Source organism: Plodia interpunctella, chromosome 11 (assembly GCF_027563975.2).
Source record: "Plodia interpunctella isolate USDA-ARS_2022_Savannah chromosome 11, ilPloInte3.2, whole genome shotgun sequence".
NCBI lineage: Eukaryota > Metazoa > Arthropoda > Insecta > Lepidoptera > Pyralidae > Plodia > Plodia interpunctella.
In genome coordinates this window covers 1,648,503-1,662,335 of record NC_071304.1, presented here as the reverse complement: position 1 = coordinate 1,662,335, position 13,833 = coordinate 1,648,503, and the positions used below count along the sequence as shown (strand labels likewise).

At 36.5% G+C, this 13,833-nt stretch overlaps 2 protein-coding genes across 4 annotated transcripts; both read right to left on the bottom strand.

Annotated features, from left to right (window-relative positions):
• Nucleotides 1-890: 890 nt before the first annotated feature.
• On the bottom strand, nucleotides 891-3,045 carry LOC128673904 (sucrose-6-phosphate hydrolase-like). The gene has a single exon (XM_053752070.1). The coding sequence runs from the start codon at nucleotides 2,983-2,985 to the stop codon at nucleotides 1,417-1,419; it is 1,569 nt and encodes a 522-aa protein (XP_053608045.1). The 5' UTR covers nucleotides 2,986-3,045; the 3' UTR covers nucleotides 891-1,416.
• Nucleotides 3,046-4,287: 1,242 nt separating this feature from the next.
• On the bottom strand, nucleotides 4,288-13,833 carry LOC128673450 (sorting nexin-8-like). Of its 3 annotated transcripts, XM_053751290.2 has the most exons (8): nucleotides 13,187-13,523; nucleotides 12,761-12,847; nucleotides 12,470-12,680; nucleotides 9,073-9,298; nucleotides 8,212-8,317; nucleotides 7,566-7,698; nucleotides 6,806-7,040; nucleotides 4,288-6,161 (listed from the first exon to the last, which is right to left on the bottom strand). In XM_053751290.2, exons 2-8 carry the CDS (start codon nucleotides 12,813-12,815, stop codon nucleotides 6,021-6,023), a joined length of 1,107 nt encoding a protein of 368 aa, XP_053607265.1. In that variant the 5' UTR covers nucleotides 12,816-12,847; nucleotides 13,187-13,523; the 3' UTR covers nucleotides 4,288-6,020. The 3 variants fall into 3 exon arrangements, with proteins under 3 accessions (XP_053607265.1, XP_053607267.1, XP_053607266.1); XM_053751292.2 differs by lacking the exons at nucleotides 12,761-12,847; nucleotides 13,187-13,523 and adding an exon at nucleotides 13,533-13,833; XM_053751291.2 differs by having other exon boundaries at nucleotides 12,470-12,847.

The following is a 13,833-nucleotide window of genomic DNA, read 5'->3' as shown; positions in this document are numbered from 1 at the left end:
AATTGAGGGCAATACATTGAATTATTTTTAGGTTCATATTTATACTTTATATATATATATATATATATTTTCCATAGCTTCCATGTAATTTATCCTTATTCCTTTTTTTACATTTTTTCCTAAGTCATATGTTTAATCCTATTGTTTGCTGTTGTTTGTTTCTGTTTCCGTACATATTAACTTGTTTATTTTACCACCATACCTACTTTTGTACTTGGTTCCAGCTGAAAATCAGCGCCTTGGCTTGATACCTTGGCACCATGCTGAGCTGGTCGCCATTTCGGCTTACATATTTTATTCGATATATATTTGTTACTCTTTTGTATGTTTGGATTTTATGTGTTTGCCGAATAAATGATTTCTTTCTTTCTTTTAGAAGCACACATAACCTAGTTGCTAGTTGGGACATAATCTATAGGCCTTAGACTAAACCGTAGGAAGAGGCGCCATATGATAAGTTGGCAGCATCCAACTAGGTTTCGGTTAAGTAGGACTCAAACCTAGGATCTCCCTTCTTTCCAGACATTTATTCGTAACTAACGTATAATGTGTAAGGCTGTGGTGTAAGGATTCTGCTGTCGCGCGTTCGCACACCGATGGGAATCTTTGACAAAACTAAGTACCAATAATGACTCTGTGACTGGGAGTATTCGGCATATAGTGAAGCGCCAGGATAAGATCACTCTACAAGTAACTTCCGGTACGAAGTGAGTAAAGGACACAGCCTAGGCAGCTGGTTCCGATTGAGTTCCCATGATGAAATGAGAGAGTGGAGTCCGGGATGTCGATAGTAGGGAATATGCGCGAGCCACGGTTATATACTTCGTGGTGCGAGCATGCATACTACCTATGGGTGTACAGGTAATAAGTGGAATAAAAAAGTATTATGATTCGATATTGTATTTTTAATGAAAAGCTTTTAAAACAAAATAAAGCTATCATATAGAATAGCTAAAATATTTCAAACAAATCAAGTTTTACACGATTAAAAAATATAAGTAGGTAAATAATTAGTTAAGTAAGAAGTATAGTGCTTACTTAATTACTAAAAAAACATTTCATCAGAGCCTAGGTATATACGTAAACTTTTTTTTAGGCAGGTCAGGAAACAGAGCAGTTGCAATTAGGTATATAAAAAAGTTAATCGTTAATTGCCCGATCTACTAAAAAATAAATGTTATAGATATTATTATAATCATGAAGCTATAGATAAAACTGAGAAGATAAGAGAAATGGAGCCAGTACTCCCAGGAGCTTTTAGATCCAAAGTACATGTATTGCTATCCCTTTCATCGGTATATGAGAATCACGAATTGATGTATCTTCATGTTTTGTGGTATCAGTGTAAAACAGGAAGTTTCATACAGTTCTTATTATTAGCAGAAAAATCGGGTTCACACAGGTTACAGTCAATACTTAATCATGTGGACAATATGGTGATCGTTTTACGTTACGATTGCTGTCGACCGCTAACTCGTGCAGTTCCCTGAGATGCTCTCTCAAGTGCTCACTGTAAGCCACACTCCGACGGAGCCTGTACTGAAGTATATGCACTGACTGTTCACCTTCTATTCTAATAAACATTCCCTTTTTCGGATAAATCCGGGTAGTAAACACCACTTCCCCTTCGCCACAGTAAAGTTCAATAGAACTCGAATCCATGAATATGCGCCAGAAGACTTGTCTTTGTGGCATCCACTCGGCCCTCCTTATGCCATCCGGTCCGCCCCGATCTATCATGACGTGCCCTCGACCGGCAAGGTACTTTATATGAAACTGCCTATCTCCGCCCCACTCGAACGTAATACTCATGTCATGAATCGTATTTGAGCCATTTATCATCAATTCGAAGTACTTCGTGCCGGCTCGAAACCCTTCGCCGGGATGGTAATACGCGCTCTCCAAAAGTTCCGCACGCAAGTTCACTATTTCCCTCAACGGCTGCATCAACAGCCGATCGCTTTTGCCCAGAGTCAATTCTCTTATGAGCGTCAGCATGCCGGCCCAACCGTCTCTCAGCTCTTCAAAGTCGCTCTGCCACATTCCCAACCAGCCAATCAGCAGTCGTCTGCCGTCCTTCGCGTGCATAGTCTGCGCACCGTAAAAGTCATGACCATAATCCAGCTCGTTGAAAGTAGACAACGAAACCTCCACGTCCTCGAACCTCGAAAACATGTAATCAAACTTTCCAAGAACATAGCCCGTTTGATAGAGATTCCTGTATCTGTCCAAATCCGGTGCCAAGCCGTTAGCAGTGAACAACAGCACATACTGACCATCCAATTCGAAAAAGTCTGGATGTTCCCACAAACTGCCCATATCTCCCAAGGATTCCAATATGGTGCCATTATAAGTCCAATTGAATAAATCTTCAGAGTTGTACATAGTTATCTTAGGTTTCCCAGCTTCGTTCGACGATGTGAGCACCATGTACCAGAGGTTTCGAAATTTCCAAACTTTCGGATTTCTAGCATCTTCAGGTGACTTTTTTATAACTGGATTGTAGAGATGTTTCTCGAAATAGAAACCATCGGTACTTACGGCGATGTTTTGCGTCCGAGATGTCCTGTTGAGCATTATTTTTACTCCGGTGTAGAAGAGCGTGAGATATTCGTTATGGACGACGGCACTGCCGGCGAAACAGCCGTGCAACTCGTAATATTCTCTAGGCACTAACGCGGGTGCAGAGTAATACCAATCGATGAGGTTTCTGCTGACGACGTGTCCCCAGCGCATCGGGCCCCACGCACCATTGTAGGGATAGTATTGATAGAAGATGTGGAATTGTTTTTTGTAGTGTACGAACCCAGCGGGTGCGTTGAGCCAGCCCAATGGCGCTGAAATATGAAATGCCGGACGATATTTCTTCCTGTAGGTGTATCTTAGAACTTTGTTTTGTTCCTTGAACTCGTCGATGTTGGCTTGGTCGCAGCAGCACGTTGCTATGATCACCGTCAACCAGAACATTAACACAGGTGCTTCCATCCTAGGAGCTAATCGTTGACTGCCATCCTAGAAGATAATCGGACACTGAATGACGGAACTGGATTATTATGATATATAGGAACAATAAATGTTTTGCAAGACCACGGTAAACACACTTTTCATGGATTGCGCAATACAAGTTCTAGTAAGATGTATTGTAAACAATCGTATGTATCGTGAGAATGGTGATCTCATGTAGTAGAATAACAGATAACTGAATAGAATAAAATATAAAATAAAATAGCTACGGGTAGCCAAAGTCTCAACATGCAATGCAAGTAGATTGTGTAGGAATAAAATGCTACATTGAAAATTAGGTAGGCACCACATATTTATGGAAACCAGTCCCGCAAGGTTTTGGAATAAAAATATTTTCTGCATGACATTTCATCACCTTTACGTAAAAATATACTTGTGGAAGTACCAAAACACATATTTTTGCATTTATCGAATTCGAATACGGGCACTCGCATTTCAGCTGTCTCTAGATAAGCAAGTCAGGCTCACACTTGACCAACGTTTGTAGTTGATTCTTGATTTTCACTACCAGTATAAAATATAGAAAGTTTGTTGCCTTTAGGTGCCTAATACCGTATTTACTTTTCACAAAATCAAAAATAACACTAAAATAAGCAAAACAACGATATTACTTGTTTTTAGGACCTTATTACGTATACCTACTGCTTGGTATACGTATTTTTATGAAAAATTCAAAGTACATATTATAGTTCAATAAAGAGCCTTCCGAATGAGCGACACACGTCGAAAGGATATAGTAATAGGGTTCCTTTTTATTTTACCTTAATGGTATAGAACCCTAAAGACGAGAAGTGGCAGAAAGTTCCAGGTTCAAATTCTACTAGTGCCACGTGCGTTTACATATCAATTTAATGTATCTTCATAGTCATAGGCTACTAGTTACTTAGTAAGGAAAATATCGTAAGAAAACCTGCACTCTAGCTTTCACTGTGTAAGCGAAGTTACTAGATGCGATGGCGGAAGGTCAAAAAGTCGTATTCTTTTAGACTTCAATAAAACCTAACACAAGTGTTGCAAGATAAAGATACCAATACTTATCAAAGTCCAAAATATTTTTTGCGATAACTGTGTAGTTGCAATGTAGCTACAGTTTCCCTTCGTATGCAATATTTAAAATTATAAGACAAAATTATACCTATAAAATTATGTCTATGTTCAAAATTATTCATTCTGCCCTGAAACGAAAAAAAAAATTTAGATCCCAGATTTTAACTTCGTATTGTAAAAATACACTACACCATTGGTAAAATCAAACAAATTCCATTCATAAATATATATGTACTTTAATATTGTCACAACATTTAAACTTAACATTTATTAAAATTAATAATACTTATACAACATAGCATAATGGAATGTGTCATTTAAAGGTACTTATTGACTACCATTTCAAAATAGACATCTGATTGCACAATACTATTTCAAATTACAAAAATAATATTTTATCTAGGCGTAGTTTCTTAATCTATGGTTAGATTACATATATTTTTTTAAATAATTTCTGCGTCTTTTTACATAAATATTACACACACAAGGCCACCGTTTGAACGCGATGGCATTATAATGGAAGAGTGACAGCGCTATGTTAATCGGGTCGGGTTATTGCCCTTTTTCACTCATAGCTGAGAAATAAACTAAACCAATAGCAAATTTTAAAAAGCTGCTATTATTTTCTATATCACAGTGTCTATGGTGTTTTCAATGTTTGGTCACATTTGTACATCATATGTTATATAAATTATCTAAAATATAATTAAATAAAAGCATTAGAATTAGAGATTTTTTTTAATTTGCAGTGTTTAAATCAATTTTTATTGAGCAGCTTCACATAAAAAATAAAAATATATTCCAATTTATTTTCTAATTTTGATCTGATCCAATACATTTTTATTCTACAATCTAAGGAATGTATAAAATATTTATTATAATATCAACTTGCCCCGTTATTCATAAAAAAGTTATATCAATTTTATGCTAAAGTATGATTGTTTACTATCAAACTTTATAATATTTGACATTGACAGAAAGAGACAAAACATGCTTTAGCTTAAAGTGAATTACAGGGTAGGTATTTATAAATCTTACAACAAATTGTATATTGCGAAAAACTATACATTTATTATGAAATCAACATATATTGGACTACCTAAATTAAGTCAACAAGAGATTATAAAATTGTTAAACGTGAGAGACGAATATAAACCATATCACTTTAATAATAGGGTTATTAAATAGGCCATACCATTATTAGCAATAACTCTCAAAAATTATAGGCCGAAATGGTTTTTATTTACTTGTAATAATATCTGTTATTTTGAGCACTTACTTCAATTCGAGATTTATATAAATGATTTTTCGTATTTTATGTAGGTATTTTATGTACGACATAGATTAAAATGATAAAAGCCGTTAAGACGTGGCGCGCGGCGGTTAAGACGTGGAAGCGCAACAGACAGACTTTCGCATTTAAGGGCTTGTTTGAGGCAGATTGAGCTAGCCCCAAAGTAAGTTCGAGTCTTGTGTCATGGGATATGGGATAAACATCCAAGACCCGGGCCGATCAGAAAAATATCATTTTCCATCATGACCCGACCGGGGATCGAACCCTGGACCTCTCGGTTCAGAGGCAAACACTTTACCACTGCGCCACCGCGGTCGTCAAGTATGTATTTAAACCAATTAATACGTATATCCTTGGATGACGTTCGAGCATTTATTTTTTAATGCCGACCCAGTCAGTGCCCTCGCTTCAACGCAGAATATGAAGATGAGAGAGAGAGAGAATCCGTTATATTCAAAGACTAATAAAACTACACGACGAGTGTAAATGAGATTCCAATCGAAAGATTACCATACAACTTATCCGGCTAATCTCATACAAGTGGCAAATTGTGAAGCTTCGTTTCTACTCATTTCTAATTTCAAAATTGACTATGTTATAGCATGCTATACATATGAATGGATATGGCGGCGTCTATAGCTTTCTCTGTCTAATGTCAGTTGTGTGTGTGTCTTAGAGCAGGATGCAGCTGAGCCCACAACGCGGCGGCGCGCGCATGCGTACTGCCGTGTCGGCGGAACAGTTCAGGCAGAGATTCTAACGCTGCTAATGCGTAAGCGCGGCCCAGTTTCGCTTCCTGGAAATAGTTTTGTATTTAAGCTACAGTCTGTCGAGTGGAGAAAACTAATAAAACTAATGAGTGCGCTGTCTCCCGTTGGCTGGCAACACTGGGTGTTTATCAACCAATCTTGACCATTCTATTTGGTATTGCAATGGTAAAAAAATTTAGTTCGTTCAAAATCCGTTTTCTTTTCTTTCTTGACAGACTGTGCGTATAAAAGCGGCAAAGACGTTGACGATAGATGAAATAGGCCTCTGTAACCTCTGTATGGACTGCTACACTGGAGGTCCCAGGTTCGATGCCCGGTCAGGTCATGATGGAAAAATTATCTGTTTCAGATTGACCTGGGTTTGTTGGTTTGTAATGTTTATGTTGTAGCATCATATACATACAATATCATTTTTATAAAGAGAAAATAAATGTAGGCGCTATGTCCCCTCGGTTATATTTGCACCTATAAACTTTACTTGACATAACGAATTAACTAAGCACGTAAGTGACTGGCGACCGCGCAATTAATTATTATTTTATTACGATTTTGGCGGCAAATTTCCTCGTGTGTCCCTCTAAGTGCCAGGCCTGTTTAAAGGCGAGAAGTTCGAATAGCGACTGGCTGTACTAGAATAAGTATTTGATAGAAAAATAAACTGACAACTAACCTCCAAAGAGCTTTTCAGCGCGTACCAATGCCTCTGCCTCAGCACTTGCGAAGCAGCAGAATGGGGGGCATTCGCCGCGGCCAATGCCCTTTCCCCGTGCAACCCCCGGGTCAATCGACCGCACAGCTCCCGGTAAGCCCCTAGAGCGTCCAACGCTAGCAACACCCTGCCTCCTGGACCCTCTTCTGTAAAGTCACCGTCCTCGATCGGCGCCTCGCCCATTTCTGTCGCTAAGCTGGAAAATTAACTCGTAATAGTACATTCAGGCACAATTGTGCAAATTGTGTTTATAATTTAATTTTAATTTTAAGTTATAGTACTTTATGTTGTAAATACTTTTTACTATAAATACTCAGATAAGAATCTGAATAAATTCATGAATAAAATTACTTAAAGTTAATGAATAATCGAGTATTTTACCAAGGCATTTCAAAAAAGGTTTCTGAATCAGTCAAGTAAAAATAGTTATATAAATATGTTATTTAAAGGAAAAAAAAAATTGTGCAAATGTTGGGAGATTTACGCGCGACGCGAAGCGAAGCGCTATGATACAACATGCGGATAGTAAACGCATGTGTCATGGGACATCTTTCTCAGCTGTGGTTGTTCCGATATGCTAGTAGCTTGTTTCGTTAACTCTATTAAGAAATGCGCCTGTGAAAAATTCGTGTCCGACTTTGACATAAGTACTTCATCACTTTAAGTGATGAAAAAAATCGTTTTCGTTTCCATTAGAAATATACATAGAATTGTTATTTACTCAGCAGCGACCCTCAGCGCCTCCTTGACACAGATCCAGCGCGCGGAATCTGCGGTGCTGGGAGCTGAGAGAGAACTTAGTCCAGCGCCCAGCTCCCTAATGTCCGCCCTCTCAGCTTCGCTACGGCTCTCCACTGCGGAAAATATCAATAACTAGCGCTATGCCCGACCCATGGTGAATAAAAGGCTATGTTATTCCTAGTAGGTATACTATTTCTGTGCCAAAATCTATTTAAATCAGTTTAGAGATTGTTACAACCAAAAAATAAATAAACACAAATATTTTCTCTTCAGCGAATATTAGTATGGCAGTATGGATATACCGCTCCGTTCTTAATCTATTTTGAAGGTTTCTTATCAAGTGTGTTATTATTACTAACACTGTAGTGTAAGGTTTTATTCAAGTCGCCACATAATGTACGTACAGTCAAGTTACCCTCAATCCTTACAATTTCGCAATCAATTTGGGTAGGTTTTTCAAAATCAAATCATTTATTCAGAAATTAGGCCTTCACAGGCACTTTTTCGCGTAATACTCTAAATTAAACACTTTTAAAAAATTATCAAAGTTAAAAACTACTAGCTACTTTCAATCTGTAATCTGTACTTAAAGAACCTGATTGAATGAAACAAAATCTTTTCAGTACCTCTCTCGCAAATCTGGTACAGCCTCCCCAAACCAAGATGAACGAGTCTCAATTGCTCCTGTTCGGTCACAAACGCTGCTTGCATCGCGTCTGTTGGCATGCTTCTCTGTAAACATGTTTACCACCTCGTTACCTTGCACTGCGCGGTAAACACAATGTGCGAATGTCAAACAAACCTGTCGCCTTGACCGACTTTTGTTCACTATTAAATTAATATTAAATTGTAGTAAATGTTACTTACGGTTCTCAGCTCTGATTGCATGAAACGATATTTATAATCGTTGTAATAGTGATTTGATGTATTGTGAGGTAGTGACAAAGGTACACCTTTTTTATATTTAAAATGAAATAGATATGAAAAAGTGTGTGAACGTCACAATAGGTAACGGCTCAGTGTTACGCCAAGTTTGAGAGATTGCGGAGAATCATAAATACACCACAGTATCAGTTTGATATTCATATAACAGTTCACAACTGTAGGCCTACCCTCAACTTTTACAGAACGATTCCAATGCTCAAACTCAGTTCAATTTAGGAGCCATCCTAACTAATATTATAAATGCGAAAATGTAGTTAGTACATGTAGTTAGAAATGTGGAGAAGGACATAGGGTACACTTTCATCCCGGAAACATAACTGCTCCCGTGGGAAATTTATGCAGGCGAAGCCGCGGGCTTAAGGCTAGTTCGTTATTATTTTATAACGTAATACATACTTTTTTAATGGATTTATTATACATGTCACACATGTCACAACTTATTTTTGAGAATAATAATGAGACAAAACCCATTCTGGAATCGAGCGGGTAATAGTTACGTACTTTGTTTCTCACTTTCACTAGACTAAGCGCGAACTACTTACAGGTGTGTCCTCCTGGCTTCCGGCAAGCACGAACTCATCATGTTTGGGCTTCTCTAACCTCATCGTGGCTTCGCAGAGGAACGTCCTCAGGTCGGCGTCGTGGGCTAGTACTGGATGCCTGGATATGATGGTCAGCCACCGCTGTAGCGCTGCACGGCGCCGCTGCAGGAAGCGGGGGCTGCCACCGCCGACGACCACGCGTTTTGGGGGCAAACGACAGACAGAACTGGAAAACATGGATTTGTTATTTACATAGGAAATCTAAATATAGGCATACTCAAACTTGTAAATGACGCAAGAACAGCGGCAAGTTTTAAGGTTACACCAAAAGATGCTCAGATTGCGATCCTATTTATTGTTCCATTGTTTTTATTAACTCCAATATCGAAGGCTTAATTTTACTTTGACGAGAACGAAAATACAAAATGGTAAATACAATTTATTAAATAAAGTGACATTTGATTACATATCGTGTTTTATTATGTAAATACATTTATACATTTTATTTTATACACAGGCAACTATCCTATTGGCTATGTTATAACGTAATGGCTCTAAAACAGACTCCAAATATTCAGTAATCTATTTATTGATTACTACCAATGAAGACTTCAAAATCGAGGATAAAAGAGATTCCGAAGATCATCCAAGTTTATTATAGCCGACAATATATGACATAATTATGATGTTTTGTGAAGTCAATATTACAATATATTGTATTTCTTTAATGTAGTATCTATAACTATAATATGGAAAGATATACAAAACACCCACTGAATAGAATCGCGAAGACGCCACTAGAAATATTTTTAAAAACAATCCATCACTTCCTACCCATATTATAATTATAACTAGAAAAGTTTATGAGAATGGATGTAAGTATGATCTGATTTCGATAATAAGTGGATATCAATCTGTTTCACGGATGGAATGAAATCTGGAATATCACATAGCGAGAGTTTCACAACTTTTCTCACGACTGCCATTTGTCGAGCAGAATCTCAAATTGAATGGTAATTAAAACCGGACAAGTGCGAGTCGGACTCGCGCACGAAAAGGTTCCTTACCATTTATACAACAGTATAATAACGTTTGTTTTATTGGAGCCCCTTAAATATTATTTTTATTCTGTTTTTAGTATTTGTTGTAAAGCGGCAACAGAAGGTCATCTGTGAAAAATTCAACTAACTATTACGGTTTATGAGATACAGCCTGGTGACAGACAGACGGACGGACAGCGGAGTTTTAGTCATAAGGTTTCACACTTTGGGTACCTGGAACCCTAAAACGGGCAATATTCCAACAAAGATATGTGTAACTTGTATGAGTAATTTATAGAAAAAAATAATAAGTGTTACTAATCTCAGATTTTATTGATGTCGCTGAAAGGCATCTTACATGACTTTTACTAATACCTCATCATCATTGAAAAATACACTATATACCTACATGAGTCAAATTTGTACACAAATACGAGACGAATAAGATTTAAACCAGAGAACTTTCGATCACAGCATCTTAACCGCTGGACCATCGTCGCTTCAAATATAGTCATTAATTTATACTTTACATATCAGACGTAACAGCTTCAGATAAATAAAGACACAGGAATTAACGCAGAACATGTTGCAATCGGAAATCGCATTGTATGATAAGGTTTGGTGTGTTTGGTAAATTGACTTTATAAATCGTAAAATAGTTCCTACAACTAATACAATACTTATTTGAGACTAGCTTGTGCACGCAGCTTTGCCCGCTTTTAAATATATGGCGGGATTTTCATTGAGGTAAATAAAAGCTCTCACATAAACAGCGCAATGTTGGCTCATTCGCGTCGGTCTCTGAGTAAACAATAGGTATTATTTTGTGTGTATTGTATTGAAGCTTGAGAATCGTTAACACTGCGACCTGAGGTAATGCATGTCTCCTGACATCAATTATTCATTGTAAATCAAAATGTTGTGGTCATTCAACAACTATTATATCTAGGCTCCAGTTTTAGATAGGTAATCATCAAATGAAAACTTCAGAACACCCTCAGATAAGAGACGTAGGTACTAGATGTCTCTAGCAGCGGCAGCGTGACGTATCTACACTAGATCATCACTACATACATAGTATAAAACAAAGGCGTTTCCTGCTGTCTGTCTGTCCCTATGTAGCTTAGATATTTAAAACTACGCAACGGATGATTTGATGCTGGTTTTGTTAATAGTTAAAGTGATTGAAGAGGAAGGTTTAGGTATATAATTTATTATGCTTTTACACGAGCGAAGCAGGGACGGGTCGCTAGTTCTAAATAAGATATCTTTCCGAATGGTGATGATGGTTTAATCTGTTATTTTTCAAGTGGTTCCTAACATACGGTTCATACAGAAAATCAAGATGTATTAATTGTCTGCGAAGCTGCGGTTAATATTTATTTAAATAATATACTTACAAAAAAAATTTTTGGACGTGCAATGAACACTTGTATCAATAAGTAGGTGGGTAAGTCATTCAGTACACTAAATACCTACCTAAAATTTTATGAATGCTTTATAAAATATGAATATATTTATCCTTTCATTCTAATAATAATAAAACAAAAGTCCTCTGACACATATCTGTCTGTCTGTTCGCGGTAAACTCAAAAACTACTACTACAAACAATTCTATGCGGTTTTCACCAATAGATTAGGTAGGTAGTTGTGATTCAGAGGTTAAGTGTATAAATTATTACGTTTTTTACAGAGTATGTAGTTATGAATATTTAATATTTTTTATAATATGTATATCCCCCTCTCAGACCCTCAATATTAGCCACATTATCGTCATTTTATTGCATTGTTTGTAGAGTCCGTACCACGAAAGTAGTCCCGCAGTTGTGGCGCTACTGTCGCTCCAGACAACGATGTGGCCTATGTGTTATTGATATTTCCTAATATTGTCACGCGCAGACTTATCTGGCGCGCACTCTACCAATCGACGTAAATAGATAGGTACCTACTTACTGTAACGCCCCCACGTTACTGAGGCAGGGACATTAATCCGTAATAATAAAATCCACAAAATTACTGTGATAGAAATTCTATGTAAATTATTATTATTGACAATTACAAAAGTAGGTATCGAACTTGACTTATTATAAAGCCATACATTGCAAAAAGACAGTCAATCTTGTTGCACTTTTATCTAGTAAATAAAAAATTGTATGTGACATGATAGGGACCACACAACACTACCTTTATTAAGTTTATGTATGTTATATATGTTCAAATGATTTGGCACTTCTCAACAACGGTAATTCCAAAGCTTTTAAGAAACACTATTATAATTCAAAGTTTTATATAAAAAGTGCATAAGCAGGTGCAATTTCTGAATGAATCTTTTGACTTTGAAAATGAAAACAACTTACCGGTAAGGATATTTAGCATACAGCACATCATATAGTTGTACAAATTCATTATATCTCCGTGTCACGGTTGTGCCGTGTCTGCGGGAGCTGACAAAGTATTCACAGTGCTTCAATATTAGGCCCTTGCGCTCTGGAACTAGTTCTACTGATATTACGTCAGTTGCTTCCAAGTCTTCAAATGTTATTATGTCCAGGCTATTTGACATTATCACTAAAAAAAGATTCACTTATAAACAAATTTGAATAGTTTTTTTGAACTCTATGAATCAGACAATCTATCAAAATAGACACATTGATGATCTGCATCATGTTGATGGCGTTCATGGGACCGGAGTTTGCTTGCCATCAGACAACCCGCAAGCTACTTTGCCCACTACACTGTAAGAAAAAACAAAAGCTTCACAATATTATTATAAAACAACAGCATAAAAGCTTTATTAAGTTTATTAGCATTGATTGTAAGGAAGATATTATAGTATTGGAAAGTGAATTTTTTTTTTAGTTCTAATGATGAGGTATAAATTAGTAGTATAAATTATAATGTAAACCTTTGAGTATTAAGTAATTTTAATTCAACAAATACTACTACTATATTATTCATAGCAAAGTTATATAAGGCTAAAAAGACGCATACAATGGGTATTTATAATCAAATCTATTTTCCAACTAAACAATGTGGGTTATAAGCAAAAACAATGTATTATAAAGATTACAAACTTGGGAAAACCAGGAAAAAATATTTTCATCTATTAAGTAACCATGGCACACGCCAGTGAGGCTCTCTCATCTCATGGATTACGTGATAATGGCGCTACGGCGCTACAGATCACACGCCAGTGCTTCAATCTCTCATCTCTATACATAAAAATACATTCTTAACATATCTGTTTTAATTAAACACTATTACATATTTGAAATAAATTATCCTTAACTTACAGAACGGGGTAATTTAATTCGGATTCTCCAATTACTTTCGTAATAACTTGTTATTACGCTATACACTAACAAAGTTCTAATATCAATCAAATATGTATAACTACGATAAAAAATAATGATGTTTTACCTTATCTTTTTCTATGTTTACACAAAGTTAGAACTAAGTAGGACGTCCGCAAGTTGCAGATCGTGATACGAATCAACTTCTAAACTTTCCGTGGGTGACGTTTCGTAAACACTACAGCTGCAAAGGAGATTCACACAATCAAATCATACACAAAATATGTATGTAGGTATTATTATTATTATGATTATTGATCATTTATACATCATTTCTTGATTTAAACTATTTTTTCAACTAATTTTACTATGAAACGAAAGCATACGCAACCATACAGCACAAAAACAGCTGAAATTACTGACTGACA